This window comes from Cavia porcellus, unplaced genomic scaffold, assembly GCF_034190915.1.
Source record: "Cavia porcellus strain 051 isolate PalLab524CR breed Dunkin Hartley unplaced genomic scaffold, mCavPor4.1 scaffold_8, whole genome shotgun sequence".
NCBI lineage: Eukaryota > Metazoa > Chordata > Mammalia > Rodentia > Caviidae > Cavia > Cavia porcellus.
The window spans coordinates 32,914,540-32,941,003 of record NW_026947491.1 but is presented as its reverse complement, the minus strand read 5'-3'; the positions used below and the strand labels follow the sequence as shown (position 1 = coordinate 32,941,003).

At 38.3% G+C, this 26,464-nt stretch overlaps 1 protein-coding gene across 2 annotated transcripts in view; it reads right to left on the bottom strand.

The window, feature by feature from the left end:
* Pdzrn4 (PDZ domain containing ring finger 4) overlaps positions 1-26,464 on the bottom strand; it is a 373,075-nt gene that overhangs the window by 59,246 nt on the left and 287,365 nt on the right. For both annotated transcript variants that reach the window (XM_063254561.1, XM_023567655.2), the window contains 2 exons: positions 5,290-5,546; positions 2,005-2,107 (listed from right to left, as the gene is read on the bottom strand). In XM_063254561.1, coding sequence (XP_063110631.1) covers positions 2,005-2,107; positions 5,290-5,546 — 360 coding nt within the window. The remainder of the gene's footprint in view (positions 1-2,004; positions 2,108-5,289; positions 5,547-26,464) is intronic.

The window sequence follows — 26,464 nt, the reverse complement described above, 5'->3', positions numbered from 1 at the left end:
TGTCCACAAGAGCCTCTGGTGATGGCAGGGGGCTGACCCATGCAGCTGCAAGCAATGACACATGCTGACTGTGTGTTAGGAAATGGTACCAAACTGAGGGTGAGTGGGTAGGCTCCTTATTCTCTCTTAAATTTGTAAGTTACGCTTGAGGCCTTTTCCCACATCCCCCCACCCTACCTTTAGTCACTTTGCTATTCTGATAAGCATCCTTTCTTATGATGGAGAACTGTCACTGCAAATCCTTATTTAAATTTCCACAGGAATGTTCTTTATTTCAATCATTCAGAAAGGTGCCTTTGGCAACAAAATTCACAGTTGACAGCAAATTAATGACTATGATGCTGTGATTAGTTGATATTACAGGCTGCAGAGAGCCTGTGTTAGCATTTATCATGCCATCTGAATTTTGGAATCTACTAAGAATTGACATCAAAAAAGAGGATGTGGTTCACTTACAGTAAGCCCTACAGAATTATAAGGAAATCTGCCCTTATTATAATATTTTGATGATATGCTGAGTATTCAAAGGATTTTTCCTGTTAATCTATTTAACCTTAGTAAGTCTCCTTCCCTCCCCTCACCTGCAATACAGACTGATTCTAATAAAGCTCTAGGGTACAAACTAAAGGAAATGCTGGAGTGATCTAGAAAATTCCAGCCCCTGAACACAAACTGTTCATTAATCAAAAGAAAAATAGTTTACTCCCTAATAATTTGCATGTGTCTCAATTCTATAATTTATTTTGTGTGAATAGATAGAACTTAGTAGATATTTCATTGCATGCCAAAATGAGTGGATTTATATAACAGAACTTTGCAATCCACTTAATGAGATGTTAAAACATTAACCCAAGTGACAATAATGATAAAACCATCTACACAGCTACAAGATGTCACTGTACCTCTTATCAAGTTCTGGTGATAAAAAAATATAGTGATTTCTATAACCATCAGCAATGACTTTTGGATGGGGAAGATTTTAAATAAATGACTATTTGCTTTGGGAGAGCTTCACTGAACTGGCCTTATTTGATTTCAGGTCCTCCTAAGGGAAGAGATTTCAGGATTTCCTGGTTTTAAATGGAAAAGAACACTTTGCTGAACTTGTATGGCATCATCTGAAACATTAAAAGGGCAGATAATCACGGGTTGGCTGCTTATTTACCAAAGCTTTCTTACCTTCCCAATCTATTTTATTTCCAAATGTCAGAGTAGAATGTCAAAGATCTGTGGACTGTACAAGGTGGGGAAGTATTAGGGTAAATTCTCCAACTTTTGTGAAAGCTTCTGAATAATTAGATGGGCTCTTAGAAATGTTGCATGTTCCCCTATCAGCTCTTTAAAATTATACCATGTCACACCTAAACAGCTTTACAACAAAGGACAGGAGGCCTCTTGATTTCTAAATGTCTGTGAAACTGCTCATTACAGTACCTACCTGAGTCACAAATAAAGACAATATGGAATTTAAAGACTGTAACTAATATAATAAAATGTACTTTCTCAATTGAAATCATCATATTGTTCAATGATTGAAAAACTGTAAGCATGATCTTGGTTTTAAAAATAACTTCTTTTCCAGACTAGGCCTAAAAATTGGCATATATTAAATAAGAAAAGCATGGCCACTGCAAAAGAATCTATCAAAAGCAGCAAAAAATGTGAGCAAATTATTTTCAAGCTTACAAAAACATTTTGAGTTTATTAAAAATACTAGAGACAATGGGGCTGGGGATTTAGGTCAGCGGCATAGGCATAAGCGCCTGCCTTGCAAGCAGGCAGTCGTGAGTTCTATCCCCGGCATCGATAAAAAGGAAAAAAAGAGACAAAAAAAAAAAAAATACTAGAGACAAATAGCTAAAACCAATAACTATACAAAAGGTCTTTTCCTGATATACAATCGACAAGATATTTTTTATAATGACAAGTGGATTCTCTTGTTTTGCAAAACTTCTCAGCCGTAACATCAGGAAGACACATGAAGAGCTGTGGAAACTGTCTTACCTCATATTCAAAGTCTTCTGTTCTGTCTGCATCTGCCGGCAGGCTGGAAAGGTACTCATTGTCCTCATAAAATTCATGCTCCTCCGGATGAAGAGCATGGCAGCTATAGGGAATGTGGCAATAGGATAGGAATGGATCAAAAGGGTTTTTCTTCCCCCCAGGCTTAAAACTGATTTTGTAATTTCTCTTTAGTTTTTCCTGCTTTAGAAGAAATGATCTTAGGACTCCAGACTTTAAACAGACAATAGTTCAGAAAGAACAAATTGCTTTTCTCTCTTCTCTCGAAATCCACTGATCTGCTCTTTCTGGGTGAATATGAGAGGAAGGGCTGTGGTCACAGCTGCACTCCGGAAAGGGACTGATGTAAAGTCTTTGACAATCGAAGTCCACTGATACTCCCTGGCCTCTTCTATTCCCTGGAATGTGTGACATTTGACACTGCAGTAACCCAAAGGGGCTTGCTTTGGAGCAAAGCATAACCAAATCTAAAACCTACTACCCAAACAGGTTTTGAAAACTCAGTTTTTAAAACCCATAATTTTCAGATTGTAAAATGTACACACATTAGCTCCTGCTCCATTCCTTCAGATCCTTATGCCCATTTCCCTCACTAGCCTCCTTCCCTCTCTCTGATTCAGGATACAGAGACACATAGTAACCAGCATTTATGACCACATCTCACTGCAAATTCCTAAATGGTACCAAGTTTCAAAGTTCTTTTAGTAAATTCCCAGTGCTAGAACAGACTAAGTAAGGCAAGGGAGCAGAACCTGGGCATGGATTTTACACATGCTTTGACCTTTAGGAAATATTTAAAATAACTTTTAAAAATGATACTTGAGGGTCAGGGATTTAGCTCAGCATTGTAAGTGCCTGCCTGGCAAGTGCGAGGTCCCGACTTTGATCTTTGGTTAAAAAAAAAAAAAGATATTTGAATTTGAATTACTATATGTCAAGATTCAGGTACTATATATTATATTATAGGAAGGTTAAGTACAGCTTAACAACAATAAAGGGCATAATTCCATTTCTATAAAAGTAGGTGAAAAATTCTAAGTGCAAACAAAGAAGTTGGTGGCAGGCATGTCTTCTGTGACTGTGGATGCTATTAAAAACTGAAGTTCCTTTTTCACTAGCCAGAGAGAGAGGGAGAGAGAGAGACAGAGAGAGAGAGAGACAAAGAGAGAGAGAGACAGAGACAGAGAGACAGAGACAGAGAGAGAGAGAGAGAGAGAGAGAGAGAGAGAGAGAGAGAGAAGGAGACAGAGAGGAAAGAAAGGGAGGGAGGGAGGGACTGAGACTGGTTGACTACCATCTATGGCTGTTGGTTTTAGGTAAGAGTAAATAAAGTAAGGCAAAACAGCCAAAGCACCATAAACAGCATGTCAGGCCAGCTGGTCTACCAGGTAAACCCTCTTTGCTTGGATCTAGGCTGGCTTAGCAAAACCCATCAAGGCTGGGAGAATGTGAGTCCTCACTCTGTGAGGGAATTTAAGGTCTCACTTGTCTTTAGTCAGCAAGAAGGGAGCTCTGACATCAGGAACACCTTACTCACTTGATAAATATTTGTTGTGTGCCTACCAGATGCCAGGCTCTATGCTACATATTGGAAATATGTTGGTGCATGAAATCTAGCTCTTGCCTGATTAACTGGGGAAAGAAGAACAGTAGCAATTTTAGGGTAGTGCAGTAATTAAAAGGGAAGTGAAGAAGCTGGGTACGCAAAGGGTGGGGCAGGACCTACTGTAGCTACAGGACATTTTTGGGGGCTTTGGGATTTATGAAACAGCAGCACAGCACACCTACAAAGGGACTGAAGTCACGCCTCTAGACTTATATGCGTCACTCTGTTACTTTCTTGCTATAGGATCTTGGCCAAGTTACCTAATGTGTGTTTCCTCACCTGTGACATGAGGATGGTAGTAACACAATGCACTGCTTCTCCAGGGTATTGTGAGGAGTAAATGAGGTGATTACTGTAAAACACATGGACTGTTACCTAAAACAAGGTAAGTTACCCAACAAAGGATCATTTAACCAAGTATTTACCTGGCAGGTACCAAGTGCCTGGTGTACTAATGAAGACTATGTATCCGTTGCTTGCTGATGCTTAACACCTCCCCCTACCCTTAAACCCTGGGAGGCAGAGACTATCCTTACAGTTTTATGCCCAGCACCTAGCTCCGTGGCTTGACACTAAGGGTTTCTAATATGTAAGGGATGAATAATCCAAGTGACAGGTAAGCAACCAGTGCCACTATCTTCCTGAAAGTTGAAGTCTTAAGAACTGGTTTTCAAACCTGGCTGCACATTAGAATTGCCTAAGGAGATGCCTAGACCCCCTGGTAAAAATTCTTATTAACTGGCCCAAGGTGGGATCCAGACATTTCCAGGCCTTCTCAAAGTTCCTGGGTGACACTCTTGCACACTTGTGGCTCAGCAAAAGAGACTAATGGAGGCCACCAAAAGGCAGGGAAGTGGTATGATCAGATCTGTTTTCCAAAATCAAGAATGGCTTAGAGAAGACAATAAAAATGAGGTCAGAGGACACTACTGTCCTGAGAAATCAAACTCTGAATACTTAAAATCTCACAGAACAAAGTATACCAGGCAAAAAATATTTCTAAAACTGTACCAATAGGATTATCTAAAGTAAAATACAATGCTTCCCATTACATAAAAACAGGATAAAATATTGCTTTAATTGTTCCTTATTTTATAGCATTCTACTTACTCTCTGCCTGGACCCTTTATTTATATCTCAATATATGGAGTAATTGGTTTCTTTGGAGAACTGTGCTTTAATTAATTTTCCAGCTTCTTTTTTAAAGAGAAAAGCAAGGGAGGGAGGGGGAAAGAGAGAGAAAGAGAGTGAGAGAGACAGACCCACCCACAGAGAGCACAGTGCCAACATGTCACATCTACCTAACTCTTAATAATGGCTTGGCAGCCTTGGTGAGAAAATCCATTTCTCTGACCAGCACTCATGAGTAGCACAAGGCCTGTGAGGGTTGGAGATAGGAGTCCCAGCTAATCAGAGCTAGAGCTTTTCACTGCCTCTCAGCAGGTCTCATTCTGGAGGTGAAGCAGTTACCTGGGTCAGGGAGTGAGGCTTGCAGGGAGGGCAGAGAACTAATTGGGTGAAGCCTCTTTGGCGAGCTTCTCTGCACAGAGCTGAGCCCATCGCCCTAATTGCTAGCTTGCTGGGGAGACTTGTTCTTTCCGATAGCTACTTTAAAGGAAGAACGACAACAAATAAGGTGATGGACACATGAAAAGAAATACCTGTCTGACAGTAGAAATGGACAGACGTCTGGCACGGGAGGGGTAGGTGGCCTGAGCTTGGCCAGGGCCATGATGTGCTCAAAGGTGATGTCTGTCTGCGTGCTGGCGTTCCTGAGCTGCACGTCCGGGACCGTCCCATAGGAGGCTCTGCTGAGCGGCGTCCGCCTTAACACTTGCACCACAATGGGCTCCTTGGCATTTCGAAAAGCTTCCACTGCCTCTTCATGGGTAGCTTTTGAGAGATCCTTCCCATTGACCTGTGGAGACAGGACCAGGTCGACATCACTCATCTCAGCGGAAAGAACGAGAGGCTACTGCGATAGATTACAAAGCGCTGCAGAGGGACTCTTTCAACCAGCTCTGATACGAGTTTTGCAAAGGAATATTTAACACTGATTTTTATTGAACTCTTCGCCAACATGAGGAAGTGAAAGAGATTAGAAAAAATAATTTTGTATCTTTATGAACTATCTGGAGTCGGTTACTGAAACACCATTAGAATTATTGGTAATTCAAATTTAAAATCAAAGTTCAAATGGCATGTCAGCATCACAAGATGACCACTGAAATCTTCAGTCAGGTAGAAATGTTCAGTAAATCTCCCTCTCTTTCCCAGTTCTAAGAATTGAACTCAGGGCCATTGCACTGAGTTGTACTGCCTGTACTATTTTTATTTTTTATTTTGAGACAAGGTCTCACTAAGTTACTAAATTGTGACTCAAACTTGTGATGTTCTTGCTCAGCCCCCTGGAATGCTGAGATGACAGGCATGCATGTATCACCATGCCTGGCTCAATCATATCCTTTAAAAAAGGAGCAACTAATATCTTGATGATATTTTAAATATTTCATCAAAGTCTTCCTGGCCTGAAATCTACTTTTAAAGGACAATGTCACATTTCCTTCGTATTCATCATCCTTTTATTCAAGGCTATGTTACTGTCCATGTGCAACTGTGTCATCACAATTCCAAGGGTGGTACGTGGACCAGGGGCATCAACATCACTAAAGAGATGACGAGATATGCAGAACTCCTGGCGCTGACTCTGACTTTCTGAGTCAGAACTGTCATTTTAACAAGTTCCCAGCTGACATATGGCAACCAAAAACAGCCCTGCTTTTAGCACTGCTAACAGCATATTCTTGGGAGTCCCTTTGGATCCTCTGCTGCTTCAATTTATACCAATTTATGAGTCTCTCAGTTGGCTCAGGCCACTGAGGAAAGAGGTGAACTTTGTTTCTATACCCGGCATTTAGAAGAGGAAAAATACTATTCATTTTATGGGACCCTTCCACACCTGTGTATAAGGGCCAGGAATGTTTCCCATCTGATGTAGCAACCAAACCACCTGCAGGCTTTTTTAGACCCTTTCTTAGGGACAATAAAGAGGGATATCAAATAGTTATGAATTTATTTCATTAAAATAAGCCCTGATAACTGAGCCTTTTAGTGAAAGTTGGGCTTTAGTAAAGAACTAGAGAATCCTGAAATAGATTCATGACTCCCACCCTAAATGAATTAATAATGTTGGCTTTTGCAACTATGAGGAGACAATTGGTGGCACAATAACATGCCCAGTACCCTGGAAATTCTGTCATTTCTGGACAGCTAACTAAACTACCTGCATCGTGGCAAAGCCTTGGTAACTGCTATGCACTAGCAAACCCTTAAGATACCCCCGGGTGCCTAAAAAGAGGGAAAAGAAATCACTGAGTTGCAGTTGAAGAACAATTGCTGACAATCAAATGAGCACATTCTCTCCTCCTGAGTAGACATCGAGTATGTGCCTGATCAGCACAAGCGTGGGGCATTTTGGGGTAAATGATACAATGCCAGGTGGGAATAGTCACTTTGTGTAGAGACACGTTTAATGAACCGGAGGAGCTAATTTACTCAACGGCCCCTGAAAGAGTTAATGTGCCTTCAAAAAATGAGCAATTAAGTTTCCACAACTGTACAGTATGTCCTAGTTCAGTTCCTAAACCACTAGTAAGAAACTTCAGTCAGAGATCCCTAATCTGTGTTTTTACGTTTTGATTGTTTTCTTTGTTGATGAAATTTGAAAACTGTCACTGAAGTTTCATTGACACAGTCTTGGAATCTTTTCTGAAGCATATGGAATATGTGAACATGAGACACCTATGGACGCCATTTATTTTCCTGGAGCTCCTGTTGGATGTCAGGTGTCTGAGCTAGTGCTGGGTTCCCTAGAGTTACCGTCACCAAAGGGTAAAACAGCCTAGCACAGAAAAGCACTACCTAAAATCTAGTCCTGTCTATTGAACAGTACCATCCTCATGGTTTCTGATTGTCGTCCGTATTTGTAACCTCCAGATCACAAGTGATGGTCAAGCGTAGGTAAGACAGTTATGAGAATCTCTGCAGTAGGTAAGACTTGCTCTTTTGTCCCCAGCCTTTACGTGATCATGTCCCTTCAAGTTAATGAAGACCCATTCTTGAAGTTTTCCACTATCCTTTTCTCTGAAAAAAAGTTACCAGCCATTTAACATGTATTGGAACTATGTCAATGTTTACTGTGATCCTACAAGAACAACTTTTAACAGTGGCAGAGAAAATACACAAATGCTGCTCTATTCGAAGAAACCTTAAAGAAAACCACAAGGTAAAGGGAAAACTTTATGGCTAGGCTTTCTTCCAGTCATACATTAGATGCTACTAGTTCATACACCATGTCAATAAAAACTAGAGAGACAATGCCATTAATCTCTTTCTCCCCAGGTGGCTGTGTCTTGTCTACGTGTTAATATAGTCTTGGGGTTCAGGATGTTTATTTGTTTTTGTGTCCTTCAAAGTAAAAATAAATTTTTAAAAAGTGAGTTTCCTACAAATAATGATTTATTTTGTGTTCCTCCATGGGAAGATTATTTTTGACAAATCTAGACTATACAATAATTTCTGCAGAAATATAAAAATTACTGAAAAGTATTTTAGGGTGGTGAATCATTAAGTTTTATTGCAATGTTTAGCATATGCAGACAATATTAGCATTCATACAGTAAGATCAATAGCTATTGATTCTATGGTCCGGACATCCATTTATTTACAGCGAGGGAATTTATATGCAAATTTAAGTCTTTGCTCTATGGAGATTCAATATAATCTTAAAAAAAGAACAGTCACTGTAATCTCGAATATCATACTTCTCTGTTGGGGAATGCTCTTTTCTCCCAGTTGCTACGCAGCTGACCTCTATTTTCATAAGCTATTTAATATCTCTCAAAGTAAAGAAGTCTGTGACCTTTAAAGGTTCCACAACCCCACGTGATCCCTCAGAAAATGTAAGCACTGTTAATACTAAACACTTTTTTTTTTCACTTCACTTGAAGTTCATCAACATAGTGTTACCCTACCAAAAGGTCACCATTTTATAAGTTATGCCTTTCACAACAGAGGAAAGAACAGATTAATTAGGATTTTCTGGCAGTTGTTTTGTTCAGTTTTTTCAGTTATGGCTATGAAAAAAAAATAACATTTGAAGTATACCTAAATTGAACCCTACAGGAAAATTCTGTATTAAGTCAACAAATAAATTAGTAGCAAAAGTTCAATTTTTTTTCAGGCAGTTTCTAAACCAACAGCAAGGAGCTTGGTACTTCATCGTTCTTTATCTGTAGCATTCTGTTTACCTCTATATTTTCTTCCTGCTTCTTCTGTCTCAAACTTACGTTTAGTTCAACATACAGTTTCTGTTTGTTTTACAAAAGAAGACTGGCAATAGAGAAGGCTCCAATTAAAAAGTGTCCTACTTAGGTAGTTAAGGGTGTAGATTCAATCTTTCTTCTCTCAGTAGAAAGAGGGAGTGTTTTTGTAGAGGAGTATAGGGAAGTTGATTTTCATGACAAAAAGATTGGATAAATATGGTTGGGAGTAAATCTGATGGAAGCAGGTGATGAAAAAATACCCATGAGTTACGGATTTAGGATTAGGGTTAGGGTTAGTTTGAAATTTATATGCAGAAGAGTTTAAGGAAGCATGATAATTTGATTTAAGATGCTATAGAGAAAGAGACTGTTTTCCAAAGGTGTCATTATACAGAATGAGAAAGTAGGGCAGTCCTAGGAAATACGGATACTGTAATTTCATCTTTATAACATCTGGCATTTTGATAACTGCAGTTCTGCCACCGAGTAAGGAGAGTACAGCTGAAAAATTTCCTGTGACTGATAGGTGTTAAGAAAGAAACAGTCTTAGAAAAGACTGGATTATGAAAATGATTAAGCCACCTGATTTGAAGTAAATGAGAAGGAAGACAAACATATTACTGAAAATCAGGGCATCAGAACTGGCAAAAGCACATACACACAAAGAAAGAATAAAGAAAAAGAAAGAAAGAAAGAGAAATGCCAACAACAGAAATTCAGGATAATTACATATGGCTGTCCTCCAACTAAATTTGGGGTTACAAATGAGTGGTAATTGTAATGACATCAAACTTGAAGCAGTTACAAGATGAATATTCAGATGAACTAACAAGTGTAAATGTGATAGTGGACTGAAAGGAAAACTGATGGTGAGAGATTTCTGAGGTCTTCTCTCACCCTTGTAACTATCAAGTAAATCAGGTCTACACAGACACATACCCTTAAAAAGTTATACATTAAATGGCTTGCAATAAACATGAATCAATTTTGAAAGACTTGAAAAACATGTGCCTTGTTTTTAAAAAGTTATTATTTTCCAGTGTACTTATAGTGGATAAACAAGAAAAAGTCACTTTTTAGCAATCACTGCAAAAGATATAGGAATACATTTGTGGTGACAGATGGGCTAATTAATCCATTGCAACTTGTGAATGTTAAGTAAAGAATAGAGCCTTTCATATGTAAACCATATTATGGCCATGTGTGACAAAGCTTCTATTAAACAAATAATCTATCCTTTTGGGTACACTGGAAACCCCTGGGCTACTTATCATATATCTTCCACAGTGACTGGTAGCCACTGCTTGGGTATGAGCTGTTTCTCTTTGATCATTATTTCTCCAAAGCCAATTATATGCAAAATTGCCTTGAATATGAGAAAACAACCTACACCTCCCTTCGAAGTGCAAACCGGTCACCCAGGTCAGTAGCAGTTTCTAGAGTCAGCTCTTTGGAAATGATAAGGATTTCTAAATCTTCATGCCTCTTACGAAACATAAAGGCCACTATGTATCCATGTCTTTGGGGGACAAATAGGAAAATAATAAATATGGATACAAATGATTATGTGTACCTGGTATAACCTAAATTGAGAATAAGTATCAAAGATTTGAGAATTGAAATTCACCTTGGACAAGATACTGTGCCTGGTTAATTTATAAGAACTTTCACCTTTACAAATAACTGTGTGTGGCAGATGAAAACTAAAGGTCATCTTAAACACCAGCTGAACTGAATCAGTGCGGTGCTGAGTGTAAAGGGTCTACCTGAGGACTCTCGCCAGCATAAAAAGACAAGTAGAGAGGAATAAAGTACCATTGTAAGTTCTCCTAAGTGGTGTTATTTGGTGTGGTTGATTCTTCTGGAGGAGCTTGTCATGCTGGCTTCAAAGATATGAACAAGGCTGTTATCATTAAAGGCGCTCGGGACCTTGTCATTGAGAAGAATGTCTGTGGTTCATTTTCGGGGAGTTCTGGTCCTTACTTTGAGTATCACTTCCTGGTTCTGGAGGGGAAGATGTGTGCCATTTAATCTCTAGGAGAAGCTTGTCACGATGGCTTCCTGATATATACTCGGTTGTTCTCATCCTCAGAGGAGCTTGGGACTTCTTCATAGCAGAGGATGGCTATGGTAATTTTGGGGGCAGCCCTGGTTCTCACTTTGAGCTTCACTTCCTGGCACCAGTGCAGAACCCTCAACCTAGTGGCATAGATCCTTTGCCCTGCTGGCATATACTTTCTGGCTTTCACTGTTGACCTTTGGGCTTTGCCAGCACAGATCCAAGAAACAGACTTGCATGAGTCATTGTTGTGGGCTCTAGGCCTCCAGTTGGACTTGTGGGAGGCAATGTCGTGGGCTCTAGGTCTTTGGTTGAGCTCGTGCAGGTTATTGCATGGGATCTAGGCTGCTGGCTGGATTTTCTCAGTCTTTAGTGTGTGGACAGATTTCCTGCATATTCTCTGTATTTGACTTCTTGGGTGACCAGTATAAATAATACTATAAATTATGTGTCCTGTATGTAATTGCTTTCCCTGCGACCTCTGAATACAATAGTGTATAACTAGTTTTGTTTAAAATCTCAAAGGGAATGCAATTCTGTATTCTTTACTCAGATCAGATTCTCTCTTTGGTAGAGGGGTGTTGTCAGAATGTGTTTTAGTAAAAACTCCAGAGAAACAGGAAAAATTTAAATTTCTGCTAAAACATTTGTCATGGAAGGAATTCAAAATAATCCATTTTAGATAGTTATCAGAACATTCATCACATATGATTTTCAAGAATTTAAGCAAAACATTATTTTTGTAAACTTTGGTTTGCTTAATTTGATATGGACATCTATTATAGAGATAAGCATAGCATAGTGTAATAATTGTAATCAAAGGAACTCATAGGAATTGTACAAAGTCATATGAGTAAAACTTGGTGAGAAATGGATGAAAATTAACTTTGACCTTTAAAAAATGTATCAATGAACATAAAAAATTACTGATGTGTGAGTATGCATATATTCATTAAGAAGTTTCAAAGTATAAGTACATAAGAATGTTAGATTCCATTAATCCAGAAGTCTATTTTGTCTAGTTTTCTGCTTCAATAGTGCAACGACTGAATTTTGGAAAGGAATAAGGTAATTATCACAAATGGCATAATAAGAGAAGTGGTTCTGGGGCTCCTTCTGGTTTGGTTGGACTATGGCTGGTAGCCCCATTTCTCTATGTATGGAGTGTTACAGTTTCCCTTGAGTGCCAAAGCTTCTGAGTGTTGGGAAGTTGGCTTTCTGGGAGGGATGGAGACCATAAATGTTGTCTAACCCAGGCTACCTTCCTCCAGCATTCTGTTTCTTGACTGACCACATCCCCTCTGAAAGGGCCACAGTGGGTGGCACATCTGTGATAGAATATAGACCCATTGCATATCAAATGGTTTCTGGCCTCTACTTTACTCTGTGTGCAGTAATTCCAGATGTATATGTTCCCCCAATAAAACTACTGCCTAACCTATCACTTGTGACATTCTGGAATTTTTCCTAACTACGTGCTTAATGTGACACTGTATTCATGTACAACCTAAGAAAGTTGACTATCTTAAAAATGATCATATATATAACAGTATTAAGAATTTCTGCAACCCAAACAGATATTAAGAAAGCCTTTGATGACAGTTAAAGGATTACAAAACTGAGGTCACAACACTGGTCTAGCCTGTGGCTTCCTGATCCCTTTCATAGCGTATGTACCTTGACGGTGAGGGGTTCTCAAATGCAAACAAAAATTCACCTGAAACTTTTCACATTAATGTGTTATGAATCCATTATTTATGAATGCTCCAAAAACTATTCTTTGATCAGTTTATAATTTGGGATAGAAAATCTTTGGGCTGTATCTTTAACAATTGCCTTTTCTTCTATTGTTTTTCTTTATTATTGTATTCTTTTTGCATCTTCTACACTTTTCCTTATTCAATTACCATACTCTATTCTGAAGTCTCCCATTTGGGGTCTAACACATTTGAGGAACACTTCCTCCCACGTATTGTTAATGTAAATGAGGAACAGGTTATGATATATTTTCATTCTAAGTGAGAGAAATGATATATTTTGATATATTTTGATTCTAAGTGAGAGAAATAAACTGGGATGTATGAAACACAGCTTCATTTATTGTTTCATAAATAAGTTTATTTTTCATCCACTTACATAAAAGCAAGGGATGCTTCCCCTATTCGGCACAAAAGCTGGTTGTTCTTAGCTGTCCTTCAGGTCCATGGTCCACTGTTCTTTACCTAGCTGTGAGCTTTGGGATGCCAATCACTCCACACTGCCTTACCAGGCTGCCAATTCAGGTGTTGTTTCATGTAATGTATCTTTGCTGAGCAGGAGTAAGAGTGTATTACTGGTATTTATCTAGTCCCCTTTCTAGCTGGCTTCCAAAATGTCAGTACTTGTTGAGTGCTGGTCACATACCTAGCTCACCTTCTCCCCTGAGGTCCACAGGTAATAAAAACCTCTCTGAGCACTACTCACTCACCATCCCTCATCAGTCTGTTGCATAGCAACCTTGCTATTCCTAGTAATAATGTATATTTTGAAATCACTCTAACAATAGGTGTTAAATATTATAACTACAAATAATAAGTGTATGAAAAAGTTATATGTTAATCGGCTTGATTCAATCACCCTACCATATAAAATACATTGCAGTATAACAAAGTATTATTTTTCCATTAAAAATAAAATAAATGGAAACTTCTGTCTACTGCCATGTCCTAGGCTCTTTCTGTTTACTATGCCCACCTCTGTTCATTGTTCTACCATTAAACTTTCTTCTTTTAAACCACTTATGTCAGACAGTGAAAAGATGGTGGATCAATAAGCAGCAAAATAGAGAGTCTCTCTGAGAGAAACAGCTCAGATGTTGGAATAAAACATCCTGAAGAATACTAAACAGAGGGAGATGGATCCTCCTGACACAACAGGAAACTAAAGGGAAAGAAAAAAAAAAAAAAAAGAAAATCATGGATGGAAGGCTGTAGCCAGACTTGTTCTCACTGGAGTTGGTCCCATTGTGTACGAAATGCCATTGGAATCCGGAGACACATGGTTGTGGTGAAGTTGGGGGTTGGTGAGCCTGAGGGCCTCATTGGGAGGAAGCGGTCATGGAGGGCAGTGGCGGAGTGGAGTAGCAATCGGCTTGGAGATCTGGCTCAGAGATCTGTACTGGCTCGCAGCGAGTGTGAGCAACTTAGTTGTACGAAGGAAGTGGGTGACTGGCTAGGTGACAATTTGGAGTCCGGCAGGACAGCCCCAGAACTAGAACTGCAGTGGCTTCAGTCAGCCACTCATAGTGCAGAGCAGATTGGTGAGAACGGCTTGGACTGAGTTCTGCCTCCATGTCTGATGCAATAGCAAAGGATGAGGTCTCCTTGAAACTATCCCTAACCGGCCCCATCTGCCTGGCATACACTAAGGTGAAGACTCCCGGAGCTTGAACAGCTCAGAAGGGGAGGGGCCAACCTGTCCTGCCCCTTCTGAGCTGGTCTTCAGCAGACTGAGGAGGGCAGAAATCCCTAACCATCAGAATGCTTAAGAATAAACGTGGCCAATACAGGAAGTGCTGGGAACCTCCATTGTCCATTCACCTAGAGGAAACCAGAAACATGACAAGAAGAAGAAACAAAAGGAAATCTCCAGCCCCCAACACAAACACTACTGCCCTTGAGGAGGTAAACACAGAAGAGAATGGGGGTTGCACACCTGTGGTGCTGGAAAAACCAGAATCTGACATAAAGAATTATCTTTATGACATTAAAAAAGAACTAAAAACAAATTGCAATACAAGTAAAGGAAGATATAAGAAAAATGATAAAAGAAATTCTAAGTACCTCTCAGGAAGACACAGATGGAAGAATGAAGTGGCATAGAAAAAGGAGGGAAACCTTCGATGAAGAATATAAAAAAAAATGTCTAGAATACATGAAACGGATTCAAAGAGACTACTAGGAAATTAAAAATGCCATTGAAAGCTGTCAAAACTGCTTGAAAAAAACTAAACACAGACTATCAAACCTTGAAGACAGGTTTTCAACATGTGATCACAAAAGGAAAGATCTTTTAAGAATAATAAGAAACCAGGAAGTAACTATACAAAGGCTAGAAGATGACAGGAGGATCATAACTTAGATTGAAAAATGTGAGTGAAGAAGCAGGGGTAAATACAAATGAAATACAAAGGCTATTCATAGAAATAATTAAAGAAAACTTCCCAAGCATAGGAAAAGAAAATGTTATCCAGATATATGAGGCAAAAGAACTATAACCAAAGCCAGCTATAATCAAAATAGAGATATCCAGACATATAATAATCAAGATCCCAGAAATTCAACACAAGAACAGAATATTAAAAGTGGTCAGAGAAAAGAAACAGATCAGCTATAAAGGAAAACCCATCAGAATCATGACAGACTTCTCGACATAAACCATCAAATCAAGAAGAGCTTGGAACAAAGTATTTCAAGTCCTGAGAAAAATAAGCTCCAACCCAGATTGATGAATCCTGCAAAACTATCTCTCAAAATTAATGGAGAAACAAGATGCTTCTATGACAAAAAGGAACTGCGGGAGTTCATGACTACTAATCCAACCCTACAAAAAATACTGGAAGACATGAGAGAGAGAGAGAGAGAGAGAGAGAGAGAGAGAGAGAGAGACCATGGTTTCAAAAACAGCAAGTGAGGAGGCTCACTGAAAGGGGCAGACAGTGGAGTGAAGAGGAAAAGTAGACAGCCAATGACAAAAAGTAGCATGGCAGAGATGAGGAAGAGAAGATTGGCTACAATTGCTAACATGGATAGCCTCCATACACTAATAAAAAGAAACACAGACAGAGTGGATCAGGAGACAGGGTCCATCAAGATGCTCTATATAAGAAATATATTTAACCTGAAAGAAGGTTTATGGACTGAAAGTCAAAGATGAGAAAATAATGCTCTATGTGACAGGGAGCCAGAAAAAAGTGGAGGTAGCTTCGCCCATCAGCTGCAGGTTGGTTGGAAAGACATAACACTACTATACAAGAACTACTTAGCTATAAGGAAGAAAAACCTTGAGACTCTTGTAGGAAAATGGATACAACTTGAGACCAAGCTCAGGTGTAAAAAGGTTCAGAACCACTTAGGTAAATAACGGGTTGCTTTCCTGATATAAAAACTAAAGGTGTTAGTGGGATACAAAATGTACAATGCACCCTAGGAAAGTGAAAGGGGAGAAATTGTCCACATAGAGAAAGCAGAGGACATTGGTAATTTTGTATCATGATTTGAAATCCATATTGCTTTCATCGCTCTGTTTAGTTTGGTTATATTCTGTTCCAGTTTGTCTGCTTGTACTAGATTTGAGGGCATAGACAGCTATTGCAAAGACATGCAGGATATACTATGGTAACCATTTTAATTTCCTATTAACTTAATCTGAAACCTTGTATGCCTTGTTTTGACTGACTTTATTTGAATCTGTCTTGTTCAATTGCCATCTTGTCTTGACTGATTTTATTTGAATCTGTTATGTTTGATAATATCAAGTCTGAGAGTATAGGCAACTACTTTGAAGACAATAAGATTCACTATGATACCCATTCTGGTTTAACTATTACCCTCTTTGAAGTCTTATAATGTCTCCAGTGATTTTTTATTGATTTTTTCTGTACTGCTATATTCAACTGTATTATATCTGATGATATGGGCAATTCTTTTGAAGATAACAAGAGACATCATGGTGACCATTGTAGATCACCTTATACTGTGGTTTTAAATTATGTACTATGTCCGTCCTTTTGTTTTGAATGACTCCATTTTTTTCTCATTTGGTTTTATTCTTTTGAAAATAGAAAAATAAGCCACTTATGTTTCTGTTTCCTTTCAGCATCCTAACATAATCGACATGAAACTCACTGATTAAGCATGACCGCCACCAACAAGCTTGTAAAAACCAAGATTAAATCTTTTGGAAACTAGCTTCACTGTCAAAATTAGCAGCAACTAATATAAAGTAGTTTCTTACATTGAGCAAACCATACATTTTAAAGTGAAAACTTTAATAATCCCTCTTGGGATCATATATCAAATTTAAATATTCATATAGTTGCTGTATACTTTTGTTTTGCACAATATCTTCAAACTTAGGTTTGTTTAGTGGTACTTTTGATTAGATTCAGGTTATGTATATTTTTCAGGAATGCCCCAGAAGTTTTGTTGTATCCTTGGCAGTGTATCCTATTAGGTGGCAAGTAATCTCTATTTGTCCATTATTGGTCATGATAACATTTATAGTGAAGGAGAGAAAGAGAGGCAGAGAGAGAGAGAGGCTATTGGTCATATTAACATTTATAGTAAAGGAAAGAGAGAGAGAGAGAGAGAGAGAGAGAGAGAGAGAGAGAGAGAGAGGCAGGCATAGGCAGAGACAGAAAAAGCAGCCTGCAGATCTCAGGGAATGGTAGTCTGAAATTTGATGTCTGACATATGTCAAAATAAAGTTTCAAAATCATTTGCCATTAAAGATGGATACATGCTGCAATCATTATTTACAACTCGCATATAATTATAAGGAATTGATGGATGAAGAACCTCCTACAGAGTTTGCTTCTGCATATCTTTAGAGAAACAAATTTCTCCTCTGCTTTTCTGTTTCACGTACACACACACACACACACACACACACAAACACACACACACACACACACACACACACACACCTAAGAGCAAAAAGCAGATTGGTATTACCAACTTCATCATTGTCATAACAATATATCTACTAAATATCACCTGAAATCCTGTTCTTCTCAAAGCTGAGCTATTTAAAAAGATAAATGGCTGCCTTCTGGCTAATTGTGGGAGTACTTTCATTACTATAAAAAGACATTTTATATCTCCAGTGACTCTATAAGCAGTGAAGAATGACTCAAAGTCTTTGAAGAAGAGTCCATCAATAAAATAGTAGGGTAACTACTACCTACTGACCTTTTATTTCTTAAGATAATACTAAACTCATGTTGATGATTGTTAATAAAGCTGTCTGTTGAGTTTTGACATTATCAGATCCAAGTAGATTAACCTTGATGAGAAATTCTGATGGAGGCATAAAATGTTATGCAACAGACATAAGGATGTAAAAATATAAGACATATTTGGAGCAAATGCTATTAAAATAAACCCCAATGATTTCATTGGGAAAAAGAACTTCACTGTAATTAACCAATTTTTTTAAATGAGCAACTGAAGATTTGGACAATGATTTCATCTCCACCTCTTTGAGCAAGATGAAATATACCCTCAGCTTTTAAATAAAGTCTCTTGATCCTATCTTTGTGATGGGAGAGAAATAATTGTAAAAGATCATCAGCTTGGGACTTTACCACACTAGCATGGGGTCAGAAAAGTATTAAAGAGTAGCTCTTTGTTAAAGTAAAACAGTCAGTCTTGCTACATAGTCACTAACATAGGACCTGGGAACAGGAAATACAAAATCAAAGATGCCGAGCAGGTACCAGGCCATTTAAGTGCTATTATATAAAAAATGTTTAGCACTGTTTTGTCCAGGGCCTAAAATGTGCTCCTCACATACTTAACACTCCGTAAACATGTATAAAAATTAATTTTTGTACATTTCTCCTTAAAGACCTGCATTAAAACAGATACCGCATGTCACGAAAATGATTGTTTCTATTTGCTTTCTCCTTCTGGCTCCTCCCCAGAGTCCAGTTACCCACAGAATTCCCTTTACTGAGACATGGGGTGTGGATGATTTACGAGTGGCAAGTGGGGGTACTGAAGCCCCACTCATCGCTCACTGTTGCAGTTAACATAAATGTGCGAGTCATCCAGAACATGGTTTAAAGAGAGCTCTCAGCACTAGCAGTGTAAATTTAAGTTATTTAAACCTTCTCAGCCTCAGTTTCTTCACCTGGAAAAGGAGACAGTAATTCTTATTCACAGAATTATAGATGAGAGCAAAGATATAACACAGCTGACATAGCGCTACGCTGTCCACCCCTGTATTCCCTTCCTGCCCTCCCTCCCTCACTCTTAGTGACAGAGACAAGGCCACTCTCTGGATCCTGGCAGTGATAACAAGGCTCTCAATTAGCACTTGCAAAGCTCCAGGGCCAAAGCCAAGCCCTTGGCCTTATCCTCTCCATCACACTCAAGAACAGGCATGGCAGCTAAGTAATATATTGTGGTTTTGAAGCTGCAAAGTGTAATGGGCTGGGCAAAGAAAGGCACCTGCTCTCACAATCTGTGACAGAAAAACTAATGCACACCCATGATTGTCACCAAACACGAAAAGATCAAATAACTGTGTTAACAGTAACGTGAGAGCACAGGACTTGCTCTGCTTGCATGCAGTTCTGGGAACTACTGCAGGATTTGATGTTGGAGGTGGGTCATAAAAAATGAAGAGCTTTATACATTGCAAAGACGGGAGAAAGGAGAAGAGTCCCAGGGTAAGAGCAAGGAAGAGCAAGTTTTCTGATGGCTGTTAGAGACCACGTGGCATGAACGTGCTCGGGTTTGTACAAGTATTGGGCAAAGAGGCTGCGGAGGAGACTGACACGGATCCCACTGTCCTCCTTGGGCTGTATTTTCAGCATTTTTCTTCTGAAAAGGTTTATTTAGGTTTAGTGAGGATAACTGAATGGAAGCAGGGAAATTTTTAGGCAGTTATCAGAGAGACATGATGAGTAGCTGGATCAAGATAGAGACTGGATGGTGGAGGATGGAAAGGGTTGTACAGTGGTACTCAGGTGCTCTCATTTATGCATGTCCTGTGAGCCTTATCAGACTGGAAATTTTCTATATTCTAGTCTTAGTTTCTTCTCTGATCAACTCCATCCATACCGTATAGAAGTAGAAGTGGTAAAAGTTAAACTTTAAGTATAAAAACATACAGGCATGCTAAGTAGATGTCTATTCCTTGTAGACTTCTGTTTTCAGCTATGGCACTGTTTCTCTCAGCGTCTCTACCCAGTGCCTGGAGGATGAAAGGAATTTCACACAGGTTTGAATGGTCAGGACAAAATCTGAACGAACTGCCATCACTCTAGGAGAGACATGAGGCTTCAATCATTTTTGACAATCAACTCCATCATCTGGATGCATTCTGACATTTGCTAAACTCAGTTCATGACATGGAACTATGGGAAATCCACATGGTTTTATGATAGGTAAAACTACTTGTACTGGTGCCCATGAGCCTAATATCATGCTTCTCCCATCCTCAAATTCATAGGTTTGGAGAAGAAATATATTAAATTAATAAAACTAGTATTTTTCTAAAGGTAAAAATGAAGCATATGTATTTAAAACAACAACTGATGATATTTTATGTAAAATATTTAACTTTTTCTCCCTCCAGTAACTATATTGACATGGCTATGTCTAAGCACACCTTTAAACTGATAATAAAATGAACAATAAGAAAAAAGGTTAAGTACTTCCTATGTTCTATTTATTCAGTGTTTAGCACTACCTAGTAGTGCAGATATAGAAATGATCACATTCATGCAGTGGGTAAAGAAACTTAAAAAGAACTATTTTAGCTCAAGATCACACAGATAATATGTGAGATATAATCCCATGATTTTAAAAATAAATTCATATTAATTATTTTAAAATACCAATAGTAGCTCTAAGATAGAAGCTCTAAAAGTTAAAAACAGAAGTGAGAAGTTTCTTCTTCGAATCTATTTCAGTAAATAATTCATAAGATTATGCTTAAGGAGTGAATCAACTGTTGATATTTATAGTGTGGATAATTGTCTTAACTTGTGACTTCAGGAGAGGAGAATCCAAATAAAAAGTGAAGAAATGCTTTTGTAAAATTAGTAGATTAAAGAAGATGGTACTAAAGAGCCTCTTCACTTCCAAAATACTATTAAAGATTATGCATGGCATGAGTAAGCCCAATTTCCAAAATTCTTAAAATTTTGGTAAAGAAGACTTCCTGCATTTTTTGTTTTCTAAAAGTGAATCAGGTAAAGTACAGAAAAGAAGTGTGTCAAGTGACTGTCAATCTGTCACTGAACCTGTCTGTTCAGTCCCCTGCTCGGGGCCCTGGCTGGGCTCTGTGCATTGAACTAGTACGCTGATCACCTTGCAGACAAGATGGGATGATGTGTGCAGGGAAAACTGCCTGCTGCCTCTCAGCCTGCTATGCTTTCAGGCATGGTCAATGAGGGGTCTGAACAGGAGGAGCATCTCTACTACAGCACTGGACCATGTGCCAACCTGCACCTCACCCAGGGCTTCAGGTCTAAGTACGTGATGCATAACCAGCAACAATATTCAGGAAGCACCTTTCTTTCAACAGTATTTAAATTCTTTAAAATTAATGCATATTAATTATACAAATTGATGAATTTCACTGTGAAATTTCCATATATACATATATTATGCTTTGATCATCTCCTTTCTCCCGCTCTTTTCTTCCTCCCTCTCTTTTTCTATTTGTTCTTTCCCACCCTCTTCCCAGTCCCTCTTCTAGTTTTTGGTTGTTTTTAAGCTTATGCATATAGAGAAAATATGTCACATTTTCTTTCCATGCATGATTTATGTCATTCAACATAGCATCCATTTTCCTGAAAATGACAAGACATCATTCTTCTTTATGGCTGAATAATACTCCACTGGATAGATCTACATATTTTCCTTGTTATGTTGATGGGCAGGTTCCTTTCACATCTTGGCTGCTATAAATAGTACCACCATAAACATGGGAATCCATCTGTCTGTTGAATGCTGACTTCATTTCCTTTGGATATACACCCAGAGTGGGAGAGCGGAGTCATGGGAATAGTTCATTCTTAGTTTTTTGAGAAACCTCAATGCTTGTTCCTGTAGCAGCTGTTTTAACTTCCATCCGCACCAACAGAGTATAGATTCCTTTTTCTCCACATCTTTTCAGTAATGTTTTATATCACCACTATCCTTACAATAGTGCGGTGAGGTGGAATCTCATGGTAATACTGATGTGCCTTTCCCTGGAGGCTATTGATGTTGGGCATGTTTTCATAGACTGATTGGCCATTTGCACTCATCTTGAGAAATATCTATTCAGGTCATTCTGGGTGGCACCATTTGAACATTGTTTTACTGGGTTCTGCTTCACGAAACAAGACAGGGAAGTACAGCAGGCCTGACTGCAGATAGAGGTATCACAGTCATGCTGCCACAAAATGTTTCAGTACTAATACTCTGGATTTCATTTAGCTTCATTTGGAAGAATGTGGGAAAGGGAAAATTATTTTTAAATTTACTTCCTTCAACAATTAACATCTGTATGCTTTTGAAATAATTTTCAGCAGATAAAACAATCCTGCCAAGGCCCGGTAAAAGCTCTCCATTGTTCCATGTCTGCACAAATTACTCTGCATCTCCGATGATTTTATGTACATTTAATCACTAAAGATTAATTACATGGCATAAGGAAACCAGTGAAACCCTGAAGAGATAACTTCAGTTTAAGTGCACATGCAGCCAACTTGTGGCTTTTTAGAACAATTTTAATTAAAAGTACTAGAAGAATCATCGGGCTGAAAATATTAGGAGCTCTGGGATGGATGAGCTTAGCATAGCTAATTAATTGTATATTTAATCAAAGCAGCCTTTGGCTGTAATTAATAATCTATTTTCCTCTGGAAATAAATATTGTAGTTCTGAGAAACAGCATTTATAATTTCCAGAATGCCATATGCACAGAAGACTGGGACAGAAAATAAGCATATCCTCACAAGCTTTCAAACCAAAGTTGATCTTGTTTATTTAGAGAAGATGTTGCCTATGTCTCTTTCATTCATTTTAAATGTCATCTCCCAGTGGCAGCTTACAAACAGCTGTCCTAGAGTAACTTGGACCATACAAAGGGGTAAAGAGTAATCTCAAAGGAGTGACTAGTATATTGCTAAATGAAGCGTGATTTTTTTAATTTTTAGGGGTGCTGGGGATTGAACCCAGAGGTGCAATTACTGAGCAATATCTCTAACCCTTTTAATTTGTATTTTAAATTTTGAGATGGGGTCACCATAAGTTGCTCAAACTCAAACTTACAATCCTCCTTCATTTTCTCCTGTAAGGTGGGACTACAGATATACCCCAAACAACACTTAGTTGCCTTGTGATGATTTTGATGATGATCACACTACAAAAATGTTATATTTTAGAAACATTTAGGTAGCTCCATCTTAATAAGATTACTAGGATATTGAGATTTGGCATTAAACAGTTCCTTTCTCTCCTTCTGTCTTAAACGGCACAATGAGGTTCAACGATTTCTACTGTTTGCAATCCGATAAAATGGTCAACCAGTTAAGAGTCTCTTTTTTGCAGGGGCAGGATAGTTTTCTCTTCACGTGGTAAACTAGAGAGTGCATGTACTCAGACAAGCCCACACCTCTGCTTTCCAAGAGTCCACATTAATCACAGAATATATGTGCTCCTATGATGCTTTCATTAATTTTTGTGATAGAAAAAAAGACTACCTCTTTTGGGTGGTAGTCAGGGGCTTTCTATATGATTTAAGATTGATTTTTGTATGTGTGTTTTGGAAAATGGGGCTTAAAGTCTAAGAGTTTTGCACAGAAGGAAGACAATATAATAAATTAACCTTAGATGGTAGGTTTTTTACATTTTGTATAAATATTTTAATATGCGGAACTTAATCAGTTTACCTTAAAAGTTTTAAGATTGCTACAGTAGCACACAGGAGTTACGTAATGGTGAATAAACAAATCCTTAACCTAAGAAACATCTTTTAAGATGATAGAAAATATATTATTTTTGTATGCATCTGATGCAATTTGTTAATACAGTAATCAATTCATAGCACAACTTTCATTTTTTCTGGGGGTTATGTGGTGTTCAATGAATATGTATGAAAGAGACAGATATGAATTACATTAATAAATTTATAATATATGGAAATATTTTTATTTAGTTTGTAGAGCGGCGGTGAACCTATGGCCTATGTGTTACAGCAGGCTGTTTATATCATTGCAAATTCTGAAAGGTTTGCCAACACTGCTCTGTACTGAGCAGGCAACAAAGAACTGAATAAAACAAAGAGATGAGAACTGCAGATTTCTCAAAGGCCACTCTTAATATTATACAATCAAGTGTAGCTTTAAACAAGGTGTGTTAATACAGGAGGATGATACAGGAGGATCATGAGTTTGAAGCCAAGTGGGCAGCTCAGTGACTTAGTGAGACGCTGTCTTGAAATTTAGAAAAGGAGTTGGTATTACAGTTTAGTCCCTTGTACCCAAAACACTACTTTTAGTGAATATATATATATGAAAAACATTCATCTGGAAAGTCAGAGATGGGGTTGATGGCTCTGTTATTTATCCCAACTTTCCCAGACTCCTTTTTTCTTACTGGTTGAACAGGACTGACAGTTTCAACATCTTCCTCTAAGAGTTCATAATATGGGACAGCATAGGTGTGTGTGTGTGTGTGTGTGTGTGTGTGTGTGTGTGTGTGTGTACATGATTTAGCATCCACTAATACCCAGAAGAATAAGGTGGCAGACGTGCTGCAATTGCAATTGCACAGGGAGATCTCAAAGAGCCTGGCTGTGGCCACAGTTGCCCTGAATTATTCTGTCACTGTGAATCCAGGGACCTCATCTGCTTTGTCATTTTGGAGCCCTCTCAAGATTCTTCTAAGCAACTCAGGCTTGAGTCTGAGGTATTGGCTGCTGAAGCTGAGAAAATGGATTTGGAGAAGTGACATCCCACCAGTAGGCAGGTGGTGAGAATCCCTTGAAAGTTTGTGGTGATGTGCACAGCAGAAGTTTCAAATCAGGTGATCTTAGAGGCACAATAATCCTGAAGACAGGAGTGCCCAGGGGATCCGGTGGGCTCCTGAGGTCATGCCCCTAGGGGGAGGTCATATATGTGTTATAATAGATGACATTGTTTGTTGAATTCCTACTGCATCTCACATTGGTTATTAAGTACATGATTATATAAGTAATACATAAATCATAAATAAAGAATAATTCATGTGGGATGGATTAAAACTTCAGCAAAAATGTGAAAACTATTCTGATACTTTGCCCTCAACACGATCCTCCAAAGGACTCTCAGTACAATGTTTATCAGTGTGTGATAATGATGATAGATTCAGACATGTGGAGAAAGCACGACTGCAAGAGTTTTATCTGGTACAAATTTGAAGAATAAAATATAATAAACAGCAAAAGCATTGGATGAGTGGTCAGAGACTGGCATCTTCTTTGGTTCTACCACATGCTACCAATTTAGACCTGGAAAAGTCTCTGGAAACCTCAATCCGTAATAAATTTCAAATATGTGTGAAATCAGTAAGATGAGGGGAGACAGAGCTTTATATGTGCAATCTGTTGAGTAATTTATAAATTAATTAGCTCACCAACATTTATCTCATTGCTCACAGGAGATTTAAGTATTATCTGCATCTCAAATAAGAGGTAAATATTGGTCAAATTGATTTTTTTTTCACCAAGGTCAAATAAAATGTAGAAAAACTGGGATTAAAAGTCTTGTCTGGCTTCCAGTATTTTTCTTAGGCCATGCAAAAGGCCTCTCCTTTGTTCTCAGTCTCCTCCCTGGATTAGAGTTAATTACTGTGTGGGATATAGGAAACAGTTGTTAATTTATATCCAAATGTTATGTTCCTAGCAAAAATGCATATCAAAGAAATCAGTTATAACAAGACATAAACTACTATTGATTCTCAAGTTCTACTAAGTATATTTAAATTAACTAAAAGCCAGACCTACAGGCTGAAATTGGACTTTGTGAAATATTCCATTTGATACTCTTTAGAAAGAGAGAATTGTGGGTAGTTGGTATTATCATTACATTTTTACTAACATCCGTGTTTCATCAAATGATAGGTACACAAGCTCAGAGTTTTGTACTGGAACAAAGAATTGCAAATTTCAGCAAAATAATCAACATTTATTTATTCTATTTTCAAAACAAAATAGTAAATTTAGTTTGGAGAATTGTGAGTTAACTGTAGTAAGTTTCTGCAGTTATAAACATGGAAATGAACTCATTTATTGCTTCATGAGCCTCATGCCTGCTCTATGCAAGGTACAGACAGGAGCAGCTGTGAAGAGGATTTCCTGTGACTGAACTGCTGATTTAATACACAGTATCCTTTGGTCTGAGCTTCCTCAGCTGCAGCGCTAGTGGCACTGGACAGGGTAATTCTTGCTGCGAAGGGCTGTCCTGCGCCCTGTGGATATTTAGTGTCATCTCTGGCCTCCACTCATCAGAAACCAGGAGTTCTGTCCTCTTTGGCCAGTAAAAGTATTTCCAGACATTGCCAAATGTTCCTTACAGGCAAGATCATACCCAGTTGAGAACTGTCATTATACATTTCACTTCATTCACATTTTACTTCATTAAATTGCTGGATATTACACAACACTGCATAAAATAGAACTTGAAGGACAGAATCTCTGTCTAATGTCCTT